The sequence below is a fragment of the Chinchilla lanigera genome, unplaced genomic scaffold (assembly GCF_000276665.1).
Source record: "Chinchilla lanigera isolate Chin_1 unplaced genomic scaffold, ChiLan1.0 scaffold00047, whole genome shotgun sequence".
NCBI classification, from domain to species: Eukaryota; Metazoa; Chordata; class Mammalia; order Rodentia; family Chinchillidae; genus Chinchilla; species Chinchilla lanigera.
Genome location: NW_004955448.1, coordinates 6,663,622 through 6,684,808, shown reverse-complemented (window position 1 = coordinate 6,684,808; position 21,187 = coordinate 6,663,622). Strand labels below are relative to the sequence as shown.

Sequence of the window (21,187 nt, the reverse complement as noted above, 5' to 3'; positions counted from 1 at the left end):
CAGCAATTCTCTGGCCCAAACCTCCAGCGTTCCAATGTTGCTTCACTTCCTAAGCAATGCACATTTCTGTCATTCTGACCTCGCCACGGTCTAGCCTTACTATCTTTCCAGGTTCATCTCCCCTTTTTGCTTCTCCTGAGCTTCGCGCCCTAGAGTAGGCCTGCTTCGGTGTCTTCCTGCCCTTTCCTTTGAGAGGAAACCTTGTTCCTTTTCTCCAATCCTTGCTTTGCCTTCACCACCGCAGCCTTCTCTCTATGAATGCCTATCACATAAGTTGTGCTCTGTGGATGCCAGTAACTTTTCTTCCTTTCGATTTTTAAATTATCTTCATGCATTTTGGGAAACACCAATCAGCTTCAGGTCTTTGTATAGTTTCCCCCCATATTATAAACTATACATTTGACCCCTTTTTCTACCAATTTTCATGTCCTCGCGGATATATCTACCTTTTTATTAGAAGTCTCAACACATTTTGAATCATTGACTTGGGAGGACATTGTCGAGAATGTGCAGAAAAGTGGGCTGGAGATGTAGCTTGTGTGCCATGCGTGACATTCTAGGTTCATTCTCCAGCAGCATTACAAAAAACTCAGAAAAATGTTATGTGAAGTTTTCTTGTAGAAACACAGGGGTAATGTTTGAAATTTAAAATTATAACTTGCAGATGATTTTTTTCAGACTTTTTTTTACATTTAAAATGATGTTGCCTTTCTTGTTTCCTTGTGAGCTTGTGTGTGTGTGTGTGTGTGTGTGTGTTTTGTTGGGGATGGAACCCGGGAGTACTCTATCACTGAGCTATATCCACAGCCCTTTTTATTTGGAGACAGTGTCTCACTAAATGGCAAAGGTTGGCCTCAAACTTGCAACCCTCTACCTCAACCTCCTGAGTAGCTGGGGATTCCAGGCCTGGTGCCATCATGTCTGGCACTTTTTTTGTTTCTAACTCACTACAAATTACGAACTTTACCTGCTATGTAACGGTGTATCTCGCTTCCCTCACAGTCCTTATCGACTCCATTTACAAAGTCACCGAGGGCCGGCAGTCTGAGATATTCCACAGACAGGCTGAGGGGAACTTTGACCCCAGTTGCTGCTTCACCATCTACCATGGCAACCACATGGAGTCCCTGGACCTCATCACCTCCAACCCCGAGGAGGCACGCACCTGGATCACCGGACTCAAGTACCTGATGGCCGGCATCAGTGATGAAGATTCCCTTGCCAAGAGGCAGAGGACTCATGACCAATATCCACTCTCAGATTTGCTTTTGAGTTACATGTGGGTGTGCGTGTGCGTGTGTGTACGCATGGTGCCTGTGTAAGGGAAGTGAGATGAGACTGTGCTTTGTTTTGAGGCTTAAAGCCATTCTCCTTTTGGTCTTTTTCTCTATCTCTTGTACCCTTCTCTCCCCTACCCTCTTTCACTCTACGAAAACAAATACGTAAACCTACAGAGGCTTAAGACTGTGAGTTCAGGAGCAAAATTCTTCTGATGATACTGAGCTTAGCTCCACAGTCTTAGAGATCTCCAATTAATTATTGCCTTTTTAAATTAGAGGCGCATTCATCAACTGTAACAGTGAAAGCATGGATATGGGTTAGAGAAAATGCTGTTTTGTCATAGTCAGTTTAGTTTAATAAATACTTTTTAAGTTTCAATTATATAACAGGCCATACACTCCTTTATGCTTTTTCAACTTAGTTTGGGAACTAAATTGATAAATGCTCAGGAGGAAGTTATCTTCTGCTTTCTAGCATTTATCCTTTCTAAATTGCTTGAGAGGTGAGGATCTGAGTCAGTTCTGGATGAGACCCATTCTCGTAGTCTTGCAGTGTGAAGAGATGCGTGATGAACGCCCAGAATCTGAGGCAGCCTTCCTGCCGGGAATGCGGCAGGGCCTTCCTGGCCTCTGAGACCTTGTCCGGGAAGCAAGCGTTTCTGGGTGTTGGCTGCTTTGGTTCTCATCTTCATTTTGAATGACCTTGAAAGATGTGGCCTCTGTCTGTGTAGGGGAGAGTGTCTGCTTGGTGACCGTGGTATGTGTATCCCCAGTTTTTTCTCAGGAGTGGTGATAAATTTGGAGTGCTGTGACCCTCCATTACTCAGGGTATTGCTGGAGCAGAGGAACCACTGAGTCCATGGAAAGTACTTGTTGGTCTGAGGCTGAGTTGATGAGCCATGGTGTTTTCATCAGCATCTCAGCGTGCAGACAAATGCAAGTGGGAGTCACGCTTGAATGAAACACACGTAGAAACTAACTCTCTGTGCTTCAGTCTGATAGGCTGAGTCTTAACCTTTAACATTTTGGAAAAAAACAAAATCACTAAGTTTTAGGAATGGTTTCTTGCTCAAAGCAGTAGAAGCCCTATTAAAGGTGCTTTAAATGATAAAGAAATCTATTATCTCATAAATAAGAGTTCTAATATGGGAAGTTTCAGAGTTGCCCAGTCCAGTGGCCCAGTCTGTGGGTTTGCTTGTGAAGTAGGCTGCCCAGGCCCAAAGACAGCTGGTGCATCCCTGGGCAGCACCTCCAAACAACCCTACCAAGAAGTACAGTTTCTGCTAACAAAGCTTTCTATAAAAGCAAAGAAAAACTTCCAGAGCTCCCCAAAGATGACCTTTCATCCTTGGCTACAATTACTGTATCAGACCCATTCCTGAACTGACCTTAGCAAGAGAAATTACTTGATACAGTTAAAATTTGACTTTTTTTTTTTTTTTTGTCTTTTCTTCCGGTACCGGGAATCGAACTCACGACCTTGCGCTTGCCAGGCAAGCACTTTGCCGCTGAGCTAAATCCCCAGCCCCAACTTTTTTGTTTTAAAGAAGACGTCAAAGACCTTTTGTTTATGGGAGTTCTATCAATATTTGTCATGTTAGAGATTAAATCAGAATTTAAAAATTGAATTCATTTGTGTTTTTATGAAAATGACTGTTTTTCAAAGAAAAACAAAAGTCATATCACCTCAGTGTTTTATAGGTATCTTTTATGATCAACTTCATATGTAGAATGTATGACTTCTCATATCTACTTCTGCATTCAATTTGTTAGGAGGTGTTGTTTTAGGTTGAAATGCAGGCAGAAAGTCCAGCCTCAGATAGGTAGAAATGGGGAAGCCTCACTGTGATAGAGCTGCCCCAGGACTTTGAGGATGGTTGTACTAAGGCCACACGATTCACCCCCCTTCACTGTACCCTCACCACTAAAGCACAGGACTCTAAGATACCTAAATAAGACTAAAGTTCTAGGAAGGAGGGAATGCAGTGGTTAAAAGGTAGACAATCAGCTCTGGAAGCTGCTGTCCTCATCCAGTTAAGTGGGTATTATGGTTTATATCTAGATGTCGGCCCAAAGCCTCATGCTTTCATAGGTGGGGCTTTGGGCTGGTGGGTGAGGGGATCACGACAATGTGACACTGATCAGTGGATCGGTCCACTGGTAAGTTTATAGTTAAATGTGATGTTGGAAGGTGAAACCTGGTTCAAGGAGGGGGGTCACTGAGGGTGTGACCCGGAAGGGCTATCTCCTTCCTTCCCTCCTCCCTTCGTCTTTCTCTCTGCTTCCCGTCTCCATTACATCAGTTGTTTCTCATCTGCCGTGCTCCGCTACCATGCACCCTGCCTGGGAGCCAGTTGACTGTAAACTGAAACCTGTACAAACTGTGAGCCAGATAACCCTTTCCTCCTTTAAGCTGTGGGTGTCTGGTATTTCCAGCAGTGAGAGAGTAACTAAGACAGTAGGACACATTAAAGTATTCCAGAGCCTTTAGTCACTCCCAGAGGTCTCTATCATAATTCTTGAAATAGACTAGTAAGAGATGGGCATAAATTGTGGAAGCCGCTTTTGCTTTTTTTTTTTTTTTTTAGTGCTTTTCCTAAACCTGATTTATTTGTCCATGTTTACTGGCCTTTGAAAGTATTCCTATTTGATTTCAGCAACTGGGCGGCTGAGGGATTTAATATTCTAAAATATGTTATCTGGAAAGCAAACACACCCCAGAACTGCACAGAGGAACGCTTTTATACGCGATTGAGAGGCAGCTGACGTTTGTCCGTGATGGAGGTCACTGGGGGAGGGGGAGAGATTAACAGACGGCAAAGAAAAAGCTGGAGTAAAAATATAGGGAAAGTTACTGAGATGGAACCATTCTCACACTAATTTGCCCAAGTTTGATAAGGTTTTAAATGATGTCTTGATAACAGAATGACATCCTCATTTGCACGTACATTTAATTGCACTAATTGCGAACAGATATGGGATGTTCATGATTCGACTTCACTTTCTGCTGAAACTTTCAAGTGCAGAGGAATAATGAGAATAATCAGTCTTAAATGGCTGAGCACAAAAATCCATCCAATCCAAAGTTGATTCTGCAGTGTGGTTGTACTGAGTGGTGCAGGTGCCCTGCTTCCTGGGGCCCAGGCCGACTGCTACGTGGTGTTCTAGTTTGGTGAATTACACTCTTCACAGTCTTTATCTGTGACATGTTTCTGGTAACGGTGCCTCTCCCATGGCAGTGTGGAGATCACATGGACTGATATAAACAAGGTCCTTAGAATGCTTTTCGGCACTTAGGGAGCATGTTACAGATGGAAGTGTTACTGCCAGAGAGGTAAGGGGCGGCAGATAGTTTGCTTTTCTACTCAAGTCCAAAGTCTTTGCAACCCACTGTGAAAAATCACTGTGCCGGCATCTGCCTCAACATTATCCGGCATGAGACCACCCCCTCTGGTTGTCCCCGCCCTAGCTCATGACTCCACAAGGGGAGATGTTACCTCTTGAAGACCTTGGGCAGCCCCTTGGGTAGTTGTGAGTTAGAACCTTATTCCGTTGCCTCACCCCGCAGAGGGACTCTGGCCCACCGCCTCTTTTTGTCTGAATTAAGATTGTGTTTTAAATGGTTGAAAAAGAATTGAAAGAAGAATAATATTTTATGACGTGAAAATTAGTTAAAATTTAAACTCCTGTGTCCATAGTTTTACTAGAACACAAGCATGCTCATTCATATGTGTGTGGTTTATGGGGTTATTTTCATGTACCAGTGGCAGAACGGAGTAGTTATAGGAGAGATCGAATGGTCTGCAAAGTCTGAAATATTTACCATTAGGCCCTTACAGAAAATTTTTCTACTCTTGCACTAAGTAATTCCACTCCTTTTCTTCTGTTACTAGGGTTTGAATCCCAGGCTTCACACATACCAGGCAAACACTGTACCACCAAGCCACATCCCCAACCCTTAAATTTTTTAAGAATTTTGAGATAGTGTCTAAAATTTCCCAAGCTGGCCTCAGATTTACAAACCTACTTTTGTAAATTAGGATTATACATGTGCACCACCACTCCCGGCGCTGTTCAATTCCTTGCCATTTTCCTATAGTTTCTTCATGCAGAAAGCAGCAGACTATTACTTTCTATTCAGTTTTATACCCCTAGCTTTTCTGTACAGAATGATTATTTATCTTTTTAAAGTTGTCCTGTGTATGGCCATAGATCATTTATTCAGGGTTTTTCTAGGCACTCATATTTTACTTAGGAAGACATCAGAATGCTTCCACCTGCAATTGTACGCAAGGAGTATTGTTACTGGAAAGAACAGTTTTTTCTTTCATAGAATCTTAGAATTGCAGGGGATCTCAAGGCTCTTTGTGCTTCCTGACACTGGGATGAAGAAACAGAGGCTCCTAGAGGTCACATGAGAAGTCCACTGTCACAGGGCCAGGTCAGCTGTAGAATTAGGACTAGGGTATATTTCTTGGTGTGACTGCCTTTGGTTTGCCTTGCCGGCCCTGTGTCCACCAAACCAGTTGTCACAGACAGCTCATGGGCAGGTGCTGAAGGCTTTGCAAAATAGGCCTATCCTAAAGAGGTTATGTCTGGTACTTGGGAAGCTGAGGCAGGAGGATTGCTGCCAGTTTGAGGCCAGCCTCGGCCACATAGTGAGTTCAAGGCCAGTCTGAGCTGCATAGTGCCCTGTCTCAAAAAAATAAATGAAGTTGTATCTGAAGAATATACTTAAGAGTTTCGCTGCCTCTGCCTCTTCTCTGCAGAAGTCTTTGAAGGGCTTTGGTAAAGAACAGCAGAATAAAAGGTTACTGTCTTCGGGCTCATTTCACCCCTTCGTTGTACTCTGGCCAAACACCTTATGGGGTGCAGAGCCGCATCCGCAGACAAAAGAGGCGGAGCTCATGGAGCGCATAGTGCGTGCTCAGAAAACACGAAAGGTGAGCTTCCGGTTCTTGTTCCTAATTGGCCCTAATTAGTCACCATTTTGAATCTTCAGTTATTTTTCCTCTGTGTTTGTGTGTCTCCCTTTAACTTCCAGGTAGTGCATATAATGACTCAGGTCTATGAAGAAAAATCAAAATCTAATTGTAGAAGAAAAAAAATTTTTCTTTCTGGTTGTTTTTACTTTCTAAGGCACAGTCTTCTACCATCGAAATCTGAGTTACATGAGAAATGTAAATGTGCTGTGTCAGCACTGGGAGTCAAGATGAAAATCTTTCAGGCCATGTTGGTTGGCTTGATAAACAAACATCATCTGGCCTTTTCCTCTGATGCATCCCATTCTTTGATTTCATGCTTTCTAAACCCTTAGCTTTCCCTTAGAGTCTCTGGCTTCTTTTCATCACCTCCATTCTTTTCTTTTTCATTGCCCTTCACACTTTGAGGCTCGTTCTGGCCTTGTGAGCATGCGCACTGTGCCTGCCTCCTGTAACTTATCCTGCAACCACTCTGAGTCACCCAATAAAAAATCCTCTGCTTTAAAAAGTTAGCTGGGAATTTTCAGTTCAGCCATTTGTTTTGCTTTTCAAGAATGTGAAATAACCTCAGGCTCATCCTGTGGAAGGTCTTGTAAAATCTCAGCTGACATGATGCGTGTCCTTTATCTCTAAACTCACTGTCATTTCCTCATCACCTCGTCTCATTGCTGAGCTCTGAGGACAAGCCCAGCATATTAAGACTGCATCTCTTGTTACGGACTGTGGTTAGGAGCTTGGACCTATGAGGTGAGAACTGTCAAAGCTGGAAATGGGAGAGGAACGTAGTGCAGAGAGAGGCCTGCGTGGAGGGGGTGAGAATGCTAGATCAGGCAGTAAGAGACCTGGGTTTGGCACCTGGTCCTTTTACCCATTCCAACCAAGTATTTCCTTTTCTTTTAGAGTAGCTTTATATCCTCATCTGGACAATGATAAGATTAAACTAGATGGTGTAAGTTTTAAAATATTGTGGTGGGTCTCAAAAAAGTCAGTTGAAATCCAATACCAGGAGTATTATGAAGGTAAAAAGAAAAGGATGCTAGATGAAAGGGCGTAGGAGAAAGTAACTGCTAAATTTGTTGTTTATTAACGGAGATGTGAATTAAGGTATTGTCAGATTGCTACAGCAGAATTAACTAGTAATGTGGTTTTCCCCCTCACAATTGATGAAATATGTTGCAACAATAGACATCATGTTTAGTTTGGATAAGGTTGGATAAGAAAATTTGAATTAAAGAGGCTCTCAAAGTAGTCTGGGTTGACTTCTCCTTTACCTTGGTGGATACCTTCCTCCCTGTTCCTGGCTTTCATAATTCACCAGAACCCGTGGCCCGCAGGATCGCCTCAAAAAATGTCCTCTCTAGTCCACGTTGCTGATAAACATTCTTGTGAGAGTTCTGTGAGACAGCAGTTTTTATCTGATGAAAATACAAATGTTTTCTTTGACCTTTGAGCACGTGGGTGAAACAGACCTTTGAGGAAGCTGATAAGAATGGCGACGGTTTACTGAATATTGAGGAGATTCACCAATTGATGCATAAACTAAATGTCAATCTGCCTCGAAGAAAAGTCAGACAAATGTTTCAGGTATGTTTTCACAATTGTATTGGCCCTTTGTAAAACACACAGAGATTACCGGTATACTCAGCCTGTGTTTTGCTGGTGAAAATTAATATTGCTTGCCCTGTACTATTTCATTTTTCTCTGGTGAAGAAAGGTATTTTGTTTCATCCAAGAAAGAAATTCATAAACTAAGCATGCATTGACAATTTCACCCTCTCAGATGCTTTTTCTGGTTGCTATGTTCAGGAGTAATTATAAGCACTTTCCCTGACACTTAAATGATGGACTAAATCAAGTCCCTTGGAGATGAAAAAAGTATCTGCTTACCTCTCAGGGCTGTTGGGAGGATCAGAATAAAACCGTGTAATATGGGGAAAAAGCACTTGTCTAAGGCCTCAAGAGTGTTCTTATTTCTGAAGAGTTTAAGGATTGAAACTTGCAAGTGCTAAACACTCCTACCATTTAGTGAGCTCAGCAGAAATTCATTCACTGCGTTTCGGTGATGGAGAAGGTGCCCTTTCCCTGTTGGTAAATCACTGAGGACAGTCCCCTGCATGGAAGTTACTCTGGCATCTGTCAAGGACTGTATTTAGTCCTTAGTTTAAGGTGCAGAAGTGCTCGGTTAAGTCAGGGTCGTAACAATGTTAGACTATTACTGATGAACTAGAACATTAATGTGCAAGAGGCAGTTACTTGGAGGTAAATTGTAAGTGTAATCCATGTTTTGCAATAATTTTCTGCTAAGTGACCAGGTAGATGACACTTTGTGCAAGTAAAAGTGAACATTAAGGGGGAAATATGTTGGTTTGTAGTTATGTTTCTATTGTTTTAGCCACTTGCTCTTACAGAGGGTGAGGATAGGAACAATAAGGGGCAAGTGCTGCGCCGATGAGCGGAAGACCGTGTGGCTTCCTCCCAGGGTCCTTTACTGTGGTCATGTATGAGGGAAGCTGGAGATGGCGCACATGATGGGGAACTTGGTCACACTGCACTGGAAAACCACGTGCGGGAAGGGATTGCGGAGGAAGAAGGGAGATGTCCCATGTCGATGGAGAGGCTTTGCAGGGAAAGCCATTGTCGCAAACGGAGTGAATTATCTGTAAACTACGTGGAAAGTTTCATCATGTTCCTGGCGTCCCCTTTGTCATCTCACTTTTGCCTTGTCACGAGCCCCACCTCTGCATCTGCTCCTTTTACGTTGTTGGCCAAGAATAGTAAAGAGGCCGCTGCCGATTCAGTCTGGGAGGGCACGCTTAAAGAGAGGCAGGGTCCGTACCTACAGATGTTAGGATGTGTTGTTACTTTATGGCAGTAAAGAAAGGAAGTAACAAGGTGTTGAATTAGTTTTACTTTTGTGTTTTTTCTCCTTCAGATATTTATCTCTAGTATAATAAACCAGTTAGAGAATCCTTATGTTGAATGTTTTAAGAAGAAAATATTGAGTCTCTTTTAAATCTGAGGTTAGAAACTTATCAAACCAGAAGAGATGGGGCAGGTGGTTGTACCTGCTGTGTGTAGAGCATCTCCATCATGGGCCTTATACCCAGCAGAGGTTTGCAAAAGCTCCTGGCGGGGGTGATTGGTCCAAGGACCTAAGTCTGGGTGGAGGATCCCTTATCTGAAGTATTCAAGGTCGGAAGATTTTGGACACCAGATTTTTCTTTTTGATTTTGGGGTATTTGTGTATATAAATAAGATATGTATAGGTGGGAATTAAATTTAAACACCAAATATATTTATGAGGTGTGATCAAAATATACATTAAAATATACACTAATTGCACAAATTGTAATTAATCAAAAATAATCTCCCTTGTTTCAAGCACACTTATGCTTTTATTTTTGCCACTTTTCAAAGCAGTTCTGGAAGTCCCCTTTCTCAAGTGTGTGTACGAGATGTAAGAAGTACAGTAAATGCTGCTGTACTTCCAGTGGAAAAGCAGGTGCCTAAAAACATTACAATGTTTCATCTACATTTTTCACTGAATCTGGTACCACACACCTTCTCACTCTTCCCAAAAGTCAAAATCACCACAAAAGTGAGACATTTTGAATTGATTCAGGACATCAAGGCCTCCAGGATTGCACCACTGAAGACATGCGTGAGGACTTCTAGTACTGAGTCAGAAAGTGGCAAGAATGATGGGATAAGCGTGGTCAAAGTGAGGGGGGTTAATGGCAATGTGTCTTTTGCTGTAATAAATTTAAAAAGAATTAATCATTCATAATTTTGAACACGCCTCATGTTTCACATAGACTTTTTACACATAACCTGAAGGTAATTTTATGCATTTTTAATGCGCCTGTGTTTTAACCACAATTTTGCATATGAGAGCAGGTGAGGAACTTCCCATTTCTGGTGTCAAAAAAGTTTGGATTTTGGAACATTTTGAATTTCAGATTTTTGGAGTAGGGATGACCGACCTATATTGCTTCAGGAATATTCTCTTGCTTTTCACTATATTTCTGGCAAACATATTAAAGGTTTCTAGTTTTATTCTTTGTGTTGTAACTGAAGTGATTTTTTAAAAAAGTAAATCTTTCAGGGTATGGATTGTTTTTTTGAAGTTTGTAGATACTGTTGTTTACATCTTAGAGTTTTACTATTAATTGGTTAGGCACTTACATGAAAGTCTTGAAAAACAGGATTAAATATTTTGGTACAAAGTTATGAAAAATAAGAACAATAGACCCAGTTTCTTAGGATGCAAAGACTTTCCTCTTTGGAGCCTTACACATCAAAAATACTGTGTACTGTTATAGTCCAGTCTACCCTTTCCTTTAGGATAACAGAAGGCAAGGGTGATCAGGCTCACATAAAATTGCATGGGGTTTACATGTTGATTAGTGTTGGCTTAAAACTGACCCACAGTTAACAAAGTTTAAAGAATTTTTTATAAGCATTTTGACTTTCAAATTATGGTTAAAACCATATAACAGCCGAGCATCTTTCACAGCATCCATGCATTTTAAAACTATTTATTCCCTTTCAGTTTTTGTTTGTTTACAACTGTGTTCATTCTGAGTGAAGACTGTGCAACTGTTATGTCCCCAATAGTTTGATGACAAATTCAGCCAATCAGAAATAAGATACATGGTAGAAGCTTCTCATTCAATAACTATGAGAAACCAATAATTGATAGTGAGCGTCAATCCAGATGGATTGTTCCGACTTTTCCATGGAGGGATAAGAGAGAAATGTTGCTGATGGGATGACCGTGAACGCATCAGAGTCACTTATGGAGAATTAGAGATTCTCTTACAGGAAAAGTTAGGTCTGATTGGATTACACTTCGGATGCTGGTATTTTTGTCATGTCTTAAATGCATTATCTCTTTTCTTGATTAGCCTTGTCTAAGATTTCTTCTTTATTGTTATTTATTAAAGAACTGCTTCTGATTTTCTTGTTTCCCTTTGTGTTAGGGTTTCTATCTCATTGCTTTCTGTTTTTGTTTATAATGTATGTCCCAGAATTTTCTGGCTTTTTGAGTTGAATTATTTGCTGTTTTTAATGTACTTTGCCTTCTAGTAAATTTGACTTCCAGTTTTTAAAAAATTTATTACTTATTGTTTAAGGTTTTGTTTTGTTTTTGTGGAGCTGAGGATGGAACCCAGGGTTATTGTAGAAGTTGTAATATGGGTTATTTTCACTTCTGGGTGTTTTATTTTCTATTTAGAAATGTATTTTATTGCTTCCATAGTTCTTTTTCAAGCTTTCTCTGTTGATTTATAAATTTGCTATGGTCAGAGAAATTGCTTTGTTTCAGGCTGACTTTTGTCGCTATAATGTGTTAAAACTTCTTTGTGGCAGACATAATCATTTTTTATAATGTTCTATGTGTGCTTAAAAAGCATGTGTTCACCGTTTGTGATTTGGGTGTTACCCCTCTTACAGTAAATATTGTTCTCCTATACTGAGTTATTTGCCATTTTGCCGTTTTGAACTCTCATACTGCCTTTTTTCTCATGTACCCTTTTCAGGAAGCTGACACAGATGAGAATCAGGGAACTCTGACATTTGAAGAGTTCTGTGTTTTTTACAAAATGATGTCCTTGAGACGAGACCTATATCTGTTGCTCTTGAGCTACAGTGACAAGAAAGACCACCTAACCGTGGAAGAACTGGCTCAGTTTTTGAAGGTTGAACAAAAGGTATCGTTAGATCACTGAATTGAGTGCTTACTTAAAAATACTAGTGAGAGATACCTGGCTGTGTTTTGGAGTTAGATGTAGGTATAGTTTAAATCGAGGGTAGAGGAGTAGCTGTCACAAGTCCACAAAAATCTTACCTGTGGAGTCATCATTTAAAATATGTTCCTTACAGCTCTAAAGGAGGAAATGATAAATTGAATACTGGCTTTTACTATTTTTTACTTTGAACATATCAAGTGTGGATACACATTTTCCCACAAAGACGTGAATATTAACTAATGTATTTCATTTGGGATATAATGGTAATGTTTTCTTTACTAATTCAATGAGGTATTAGTAGCATAAATTTATGCTTTATTTCTTTAAGTATGAATTAGTATTAATAAAATATAAATTGATCTTTATGCTAGTAATATGACTAGTTATGTTACTATGGTATAATTATTAACTGACATTATAGTATATTGTTGATAATTTTGATGGAAATTGATATTTGATCTTGTGAAAGACTAGTAAGTTAGATCCTGATCAGCCAGGGGAATTCCTAAATCTGTTCAGATAAAATATTTTATTTTAATACTATATAGTCTATGTTGTGCTCAATAAACTTAACCTTTTCATACCACTATTCTTATATCTCCTTATACTCCATTTGTTTCTCAGTGTAATAGGGGAATAAATGAATATTTTATTAAAGGTTTTTAACTTTTTTTTTTTTTGGTTTTTTTCTCCGGTACCGGGAACCGAACTCACGACCTTGCGCTTGACAGGCAGGTGCTTTGCCGCTGAGCTAAATCCCCAGCCCCAAAGGTTTTTAACTTTTTACAATAGGCTCTTTTGTGGGAGGCCTTTGGTTTTGTTGTATTTGATAAAATGAACTTTCTTTAGATTTAGGGACTCATAGTCTGCATATAAAGAATGTATCTCTTTTATCTATTTAAAGTGAAATGTAGTTCTGTCAGTTGTGAGGAGATATCAAATATTTGGATGGCACTGTGCAATAGTAGAATGAATTCTTTCTGCAGTACTCATAAAAATAGCCAACCTATACTTGAAAATGCCTTTCTTTTATAAAATAGCAGCTTTATTGAGATATAATTCATGTACCATAAAATTTACCCTTTTAAAGTTGACTGGCTTTCAGTATATTCACAGTATTGTTCAACTGTCACCACTAGTTTCAAAACATTTTCATCACAAGAAGCAACTCCATGCCCATTAGCAGTCATTCCCTATTTCTTTCTCCCCCCTAGCATGGCAACAACTAATCTATTTTCTGTCTATTGACTTGTCTGGTTTGGAAATTTCATATAAAAATAATCACATGATATGTGGCCTTTGCTATTTGCTTCATTTATTTAGCATAGTTTCCAAGGTTCATTCATTGCAGCATGTAACAGTTGGGGGTGAAATCCAGGGCCTTGTATAGTGTAAGTAATCTCTCGACCACTCAACTCCCATACCAATCCCCTTTATTTTTTCTTATTGCTGAACAATCTAACATGGTGTGGATATACCACAGTTTGTTCATCTAGTCATCTGTTGATGGACATTTCGGTTGTTTCCAATTCCTGATTATAATGAATAATGCTGCTATGAACATTCATGTTCAAGTTTTTCTGTGGGCCTGTGATTTAAATTCCTTTAGTATATATCAAAGTGGAATTGCTAGGTCAAGTGGTTTGAGTGCCTCTTATAATCTGGATCTAGATATTGAAAGAATTTCATGTGAATCAGAACACAATTCTATCATGGACCCTCAATAAATACAACATTGGGTCAATATTTGAATATTAGCAGGTGATAAATTTTCACTGACTCTAAGTAGTATGGCTACCCATGGATAGACTGGTTGGCTTTGGAAATTGTAAGTTTTGCTCCCTGGAGGTGGAAACAAGAGTTAGAGTTGATATGAAGGATATCATAGATGGGTAGATGAGTAATATTTTGGATTAATCTCCCTTATGTGAATACATACTATGTGTCCCATGTATTGTGCTAAGTCTTGGAAATAGACAAAAATCTATGACTTTGAAAATCTATAACAAGAGGAAAAGGTGTGCTAGGAAGTAAAGTCACATACTTTTTAAAGTTTGCTGAGTTTTCCCTTTTGGAGGAGAATAGCATTTATTACAATTTAGTTTATAATAATTTATTATATTTTTTAAAATCATAATTATGCTATATTGTTTTTCTGGGCTTTTTGCTTCTTTAAGAAAGTGGATCTGTTGAGATACTAAAATATTAATTAGTAATATATTGTTTATATATGGACTCATACTCATTTAGTTTTGGTTGTAATTCAAATTATTTTGTTTCCACTATAGAGTCATTCAAAACTTTTAGCTTTTTTTACTTTTTTCTTAGTTAACCAAAAATTTGTCAGTTATACTTGATGTAGTCCAAAACCTATTTGACGTTCACATCTAATTCTTAAGTAGCAAAATGTATCACAGATTCAAAATCTACTCTGATTGAGGTAGGCAAATGTTTTTATGTCAGTGAAATGCAATTTTTTGAGTTGTTTCTTAGAATTAAATTAGTATGGTGATCAACTTCTTCACCTTTTTGTGCTGGCAAGAATGAAAAAATAGACTAAATTTTATACATATATATATATGTATGTGTATATATGTATATATATATTTATCCTCTGAATTAGTGACTTATCAATAAGCCTTAGGATTAAATATTTTCATGGCTTTTCAAACATATCTCTATGAAATAAGTTGCATACAATGCTAGGAACAGTATGTGGAACATAGTAAGAGTTTCAGAAGAATTAGTAATCCTAAAATAGAGTTCTCCATTATTACAATACAGCAGTGGGAAGGAGTTAGATTCTCTCTAGTTCAGTGTTACTAAACTGGCTAAACTTTTAAAAGTATTTTTTTAAGTTTTAAAAGTAATAAGTGGTTGTCCTAGTCACTTTCTTATTGCTGGAAGAGAATAGCTGGTGCAAGGAGCTGGCAGAGAAAAGCTGCTCACATCACACTGAGCAGAAGCAGAGAGAGAAGTGAGGGCTATGAAGGAGATATAGCCTACCAGGTCATGTTCACTCTTGCCTGCCTCTTCTGATTACACCTGACTTCCCAATAGCAAATGAGCTGTATCCCCCATGATTCAGTCACCTTCTAGAACCCTCACTGATGAGCTCATGTGGCTTCAGGAGACATTCTTAATTTCAACCTTACTATTCCACCCCGGCCCTCAAAAGACTCATGTGCATAACTTTATGAAAAAATGTCTTTAGTCCATCTCTACGAGTTGTCAAAGGCTTTTCAGTTGCAGCACTGCTAAAATGTCCAAGTCTGAAATCTTCTCTGAGCCTCAAGGCAAATTCTTAGCTGTGAGCCACTGTAAGAATTAAAAAGAAAGTTAAGGACTTTCAATATACAATGTCATAGGGGAAAATTTTCTATTCCAAAAGGAATAGGTAGATGGAAACCACTGGGACCAAAGCAAAACCAAAACCCAGCAGGGCAAATATTAAGCCCAATAATTATATGTGCAGCACCTGGGTGAAGATATGAACTCCAAAGGGCTTGGGTCATCCTGCCTGTATGGCCCTATCTTTTGAAGTCCGCATGGCATTTCTCTTGGGCTTGCTTTACCCACTGCCTGCGGTGTTCCTTAGGCATTCCACATTACAGGCTTTCCCAACTTCCTGAGGTCTCCAGTGTATTTTCAGCTTCATAAACTGCCTGCCCTACCAGCCTTCTCCTGAGATCTGGATGGAAGCCTCTCTGATCCCACAACTCTTGCATTCTGGATGCCTGTAAAATAATCACCACGTGGACAATGCCAAGCTCTGCCTCCAGTTTGAGCAGTATTCAGCCCCCCTTGTATCATGGCTGCAAAGGCTGAGGACCTGGGTGGCTCAGCACTGTGAATAGAATCCTGGGAAGCCAGTTCCCTACATAGCATTTCTGGAGTAGTGTGCCCTTGGGATTCTCTTTAAAAAACAAAGTCTTTCACTTTTTTCATCTCTTAGCCTGGGAAGGGTGGGGTCTTGCTGATTCCTCAGATGCCCTCAAGGCATCTTTTCTATTGTCCTGAAGAAAAGTACCTGATTTCTTTATTTATGCTAATCTTTTTAACAATGAAGCTCTACTCAGGCAAAACTTGACAGGCTCTTTCTTTCTGGAAAAACTGATAGTTGTTAAAAGGGCTTTTTGTTCCTGTTTTTCGGTATAAATCTGGCTAAAAACTACCAACAGTACCCATTTCACAGTTTAAATGTTGAACTGCCTTGAAATTTCCCTCATCAGATTAGTCCATCTGCTGCCCTGAATCTCTTGTTTTTTTTTTTTTTTTTTTTTTCAAAAATCTTAGGAGATGAACAAAATATAGACACATTTTCTGCCAAAGCATAACATGTACATTCTCAAGCCTACTCACCAGTGGAATCCTTGTTCCCAACAGAAATTTCCAGAGCCTGGCCTTTACTGTGTGCATTTCCATTGGCATTCTATCTTACGAGGTTTGACCAGAATCTCCCACAAGCCAATATATAGCATTCTAGGGCTTCTCTAACCAGCATCTCCAAACCTTTTCAAACTTTCCACATGAATCACTTTCAAAGGCTTCTAATCCACATGGTCACAGCAGCTACCTCAGTCCTCATACCAAAAACTGTCTATCACTTTCCTGTTTCTGGAACACAATACTTGACATCCACAACTTATAGGAGGAGAGAATTTGTTGTTGCTGTTGTTTTGCCTCGTAGTTACAGTCTATGGTTGATTGACTCAAGGCAGGAAGACAGATTGGAAGCAGAAGGGTCTGGCAGAAGAAAATTCATCACATGGTGGTCAGCAAGCAGTGGGAGGAGGCAGAGGGAGAGAGAGGGAGAAGAGAGGAGAGCAGAGATACCCTTAAGGTCACAGCCCCAGGGACTCACTTCTTTTGGTCAGAACCCACCTTTCAATACCAAATCAGCTATATTGCCCCCATGAGTCACTTGCCTTCCAAAAGCCCTGCAGTGAGGGCACGAGGCCTCTGAGAACATACCTGATCCAAACCACAGCAAGCAACAACTATGCCACTGTTAACAATAGAAAGGAAGTCAGAAATAATAGCAGAGAGCTAACTAAATAACTAAAAGATAATGAAGTTTAATAGTAATAATAATGCAAATAGATGGAAGGGGGAAGGGGAAGATGAAGGAAGTAAAACTTGGAAAAGAAAATAAAGGAAGACTAGAAGGAAGAGAGAAGTGAGATAAAATTGGATTAAAGAATAAAAGAAATTACTTAGAATTAGATAGAAGTAACAGAAGACAAACAAGGAAAAGAATAAATCAAACAGCCAAAGATAGGTAAAAAAGAAATAAAACCAAATTCCCCAAAAGCAGAGGAAAAGAGAAATGATTCCAGAAGAATTTTTCTGTGTTTGGGTGAGTGGTTTGTCCAGGGCCTGTGCTATTGCAGTCCACTAGATGTAGGTGAGAGATAGTGAGTTACAACTAGGTCCTATTTTGTTTCCCTGCCCACTTTTTGCTGCGTGAACGCTGAGTCCTGCTGTGCCATTCTCATGGGTGTGGTCAGTCAGTAGTGTGGTATCTGAGGCCTATATTAGCTCCAGCAGCCCTTAATGTGTGTGCCTTCTTATACATCCCAAGTCACTGCTGCCTCTAACTAGCTTTATGGCCTGTGGACTTGTGAGGCACCTCTCTTTCCAGGATGTGGCAAATTCCTAGGTCAAGTCATATCCCCGATCGTGTTGGCAGATGGGAAAAGCAAAAAGACCAGATTTCTGTGGTGGAAGTAAGTAGTGAGGGAGGCCAAACGTTTGCTGAACCTAATGTCAGCACTTTCTCGGAGAACCACAAGACCAGCCTGACACTTCTCACTGCAGAGGCTAAGACTGCGATGTCCTTCACCACTTGAGCTTGCTGCTGCTCAATATTCAGGTTTAACTGCAGTGTTGGCACTTTGTGATAAATAAGTGGGTTTTGGGTTGCAGTTTGGGTACTTGGTATGCCATCACTGTCCTAGACCACTGAGGACCAAAAATAATAATAACAACAATGATAATAATAATAACTAATAGAAAAATAGGCAAAACATTTCAAATGTAAAGTATTTATAAGAGATCAGTGAATGCATAAAAAGTTTACCCTTTATTAATAATTAAAACTGTGAAATAAAACCAAGAGACCATTTTTTTTTAATCCATGAAATTGTGTAAACATTTAAAACAAAAAGCCTACCACACGTGCTTCCATTTCTTATTTTCTGGTGAAGTTGTAGAATTGTACAATCTTCTAATAGGGTAGTTTTACACTGTATAAGATTTATAAAGCTTTGACCAAGTTTTTACTTTTAGTAATTCATCCTAAGGAAATAACTAAGTCCATACCACAAATTGGTACAAAGTTGTGCATTTCAGCATTTTTTAAAATGAAGAAAATTAGACACAATCTGAATGATTGTGTCTGAAGGAATCATTAGTCAAGAGTTCAGATGGACTTTCAGGTGAGGTTTTTTTTTTGGTCTTTTTGAAGCAGGGTCTCACTATGGAGTTCAGACTGGCCTTGAGCTCACTTACTAGCCCAGGCTGGACTCAAACTTGCAACGATCCTCCTGCCTCAGCCTCCTGAGTGCTGGGATTATGGGTGTGCACCACCATGCCCGGAGTGGACTTTTAGTTTTAAAACTGAATTTTCACAATGGGAAAAATTTGATGGTGGGTATTGTAGTAATCCATTATCTTCTGAGGGAATTTGATTGGTCTAGACACTGAAATATTCATCTTTAACAGGTTTACTCAGTTGTGAAATGAAAAATCACTGCTGGTCACATATGCTGTCAAGAATTATGTGAAATCAAATATTGGCCCATGGGTAGATTTTTATTTCACCAAAACTCTGTAACAGTTGAATTTATGCCTTTGACATGTCCAGCTGTTTTGGTCTTTTTGAAGCAGGGTCGTTCATTTGGGCTTTCATTTTTAAATGTGGATGTGCTAAGAGAAATTCTCCCAGTTAAGCAAGAAGCCAGTTGACTGAGGTTTCCCTTTTATCTCTTCCCCTCCTCCACAGAGGAGATCATGGGTATCCAATAGTCTGTGATTTCAAAGTTTCAGGGTTGGCAAAGTGTTTTTTGTTTGTTTATTTGCGCCCGCCCCCCTCCCCCTCCATGTTTGCCAAAGAACCACCTACATCTTTAGATTACTTATGCATATGTTGGCTCTAGGGCTTAGTGTTTTTTCATTTTTGTCTTTTTTTTTATTTTTTATTTTTTTATTTTAAAGATAAAAGGAGGGAAACATTAACAGACATACAACATTTTACAACATATCACAAGCACAATACAGACAATACAGAGTTACAAACAAAGTGGTAGGGAATTAACAATGGTGGTTGTATTACATATTGATATCTTCAAAGTGGTTTCTCATGAAAACAGATATAGACATGCAATACTGGTCAACCAAAGACTCATTGACAGTTTCTTTCAGCATAGAAATAGAAGACAGAAGAACAACCATGTTAACTATCCTGTATATACATACATACAAAATTTCTCCTTTCTCTTCTCTTTTCCCACATCCCAGAAGCCCTTTACTCTTCAGTGGTTTCCTATCATTTCACAGTGTCTATCATACCTCCGAGTTTAAATTAACTCTTTCAAGTTTTACACTAGTGAAACAATGCGGTACTTGCACATGTATGTTTGATTTATTTCACTTATGAGTATGGTCTCTAGTTGTGTAGGGCTTAGTGTTTTTTTTTTTTTTTTTTTTTTTTTAATGTCCAAATTCATTTTGGAGTTTGGGTTCTGGAATGATAATGTGATTTCATCTCCCCATCCCTCTTTGTAACCGCCCCCCCTAGCTACACTTAGTCCTTTTTTACCCTTTTGTTTCTTATAGATTGAGGAGGAAGAAAGATAGTACAGGAATACTGAATCATCCTTACAGTTTGAAAAGCCTCCTAGCTGTTAACTAAAAGGAAAGCCTACCTGCATCAAAAAAGATTTCTATTTATCCATAGCTTTTATTGGGAATATATACATGGATGGTTAATTCTAGGGAGATTTTCAGAGCTTTTCTATTTCCAGGGCCTTCTCCATATTTTAGCTTTATCCAACATAGATCTATGCATTCATTTTGTAAAATGTTGTGCCTCTTCAAATTCTTTATTCTTTCTGGTAAAATGTTTTTCATTGTTCTGATCCAGTTATACATGTCGTTTGTGTCCTCTTCCTTCATTACCCTTTACTAAATCCAGAATGGATTTTAGGAGTCACAGTTGTCCTAATTTCTCCCTTTTAAGAAATAATTAGAAACACTTCTTTGCATATGAATATGAACTACCTCTTTCTGCTGCTGTGTAACTTTTTTTTTTTTTTTTTTTTTTAGTATTTTCTCTTTATAGAAGCATTCTTTTAAGATCCTTTCCTAAATTTTCAGATGCTTTTAAAATCTGTGGTTTAGTTTTAGGGTGTATTAGAGGCTATTACTTTGGGTGTATAACTTCTTGTGGTTATGTCATTCTGTTGAACATAAACTAGTCATTCATTACCAATATTTCTTCACTGTCTCCTGAAATTATCCAAAAATACAATAAAATCCACAGGGACAAAGAAAACAAGAGAGGAAGAACAATGTCTTGACACTTGTCTGACCTAAAGAAAACCCAGAATTAAAGTTATACGATATTTCAGGAAACAGGAGTGGAAAAGTGGTGAAAATACAAATAATTGTTACAGAGCTGTTCAAAATGTGGTTAGGACTATGGATTTTCCTTACTCTGTGCAGCAGGGCAGCTATACCCCCTGTATGCAAGTATATGAAATGTTGAAGGAAGATAGGCCAGTGGACCTGGACTAAGGGATGCTGTGGGTAGCTGAGTGTGGGTACTGAAAACATGGGGATTCTGATGGTAGCTATAGTAACTGTGCTATCCTTTTATGTATATCCCTTCGCAATGTGACTTCGCCTTCTTCCTATCCAAGTGGAATCTGGGTCTGCTTAGTGACTTGCTTTGACTCATAAATTGTGATAGAAACAGTATACAGTTCTGAAGCTCAGGCCCCAGGGAGCTTTGAAGATTCCACTCTCATTCTGTTGGAGCTGTGGGATTATCATATGAGGAAACCATGCTAATATTTTTGAGAATGAGAGACCACATAAAAAGCAGAGGCCCAGCTCACAACCAACACCAACCATGGTGTGTAGGTGAGGCCAATAGACCATTTAGCTGTAG

At 39.3% G+C, this 21,187-nt stretch overlaps 1 protein-coding gene across 4 annotated transcripts in view; it reads left to right on the top strand.

Moving 5' to 3' along the window:
• The window catches only part of Plch1 (phospholipase C, eta 1), a 226,203-nt gene that overhangs the window by 130,279 nt on the left and 74,737 nt on the right, over positions 1-21,187 (top strand). For all 4 annotated transcript variants that reach the window (XM_013518677.1, XM_013518675.1, XM_013518676.1 and 1 more), the window contains 3 exons: positions 1,003-1,246; positions 7,717-7,846; positions 11,803-11,973. In XM_013518677.1, coding sequence (XP_013374131.1) covers positions 1,003-1,246; positions 7,717-7,846; positions 11,803-11,973 — 545 coding nt within the window. The remainder of the gene's footprint in view (positions 1-1,002; positions 1,247-7,716; positions 7,847-11,802; positions 11,974-21,187) is intronic.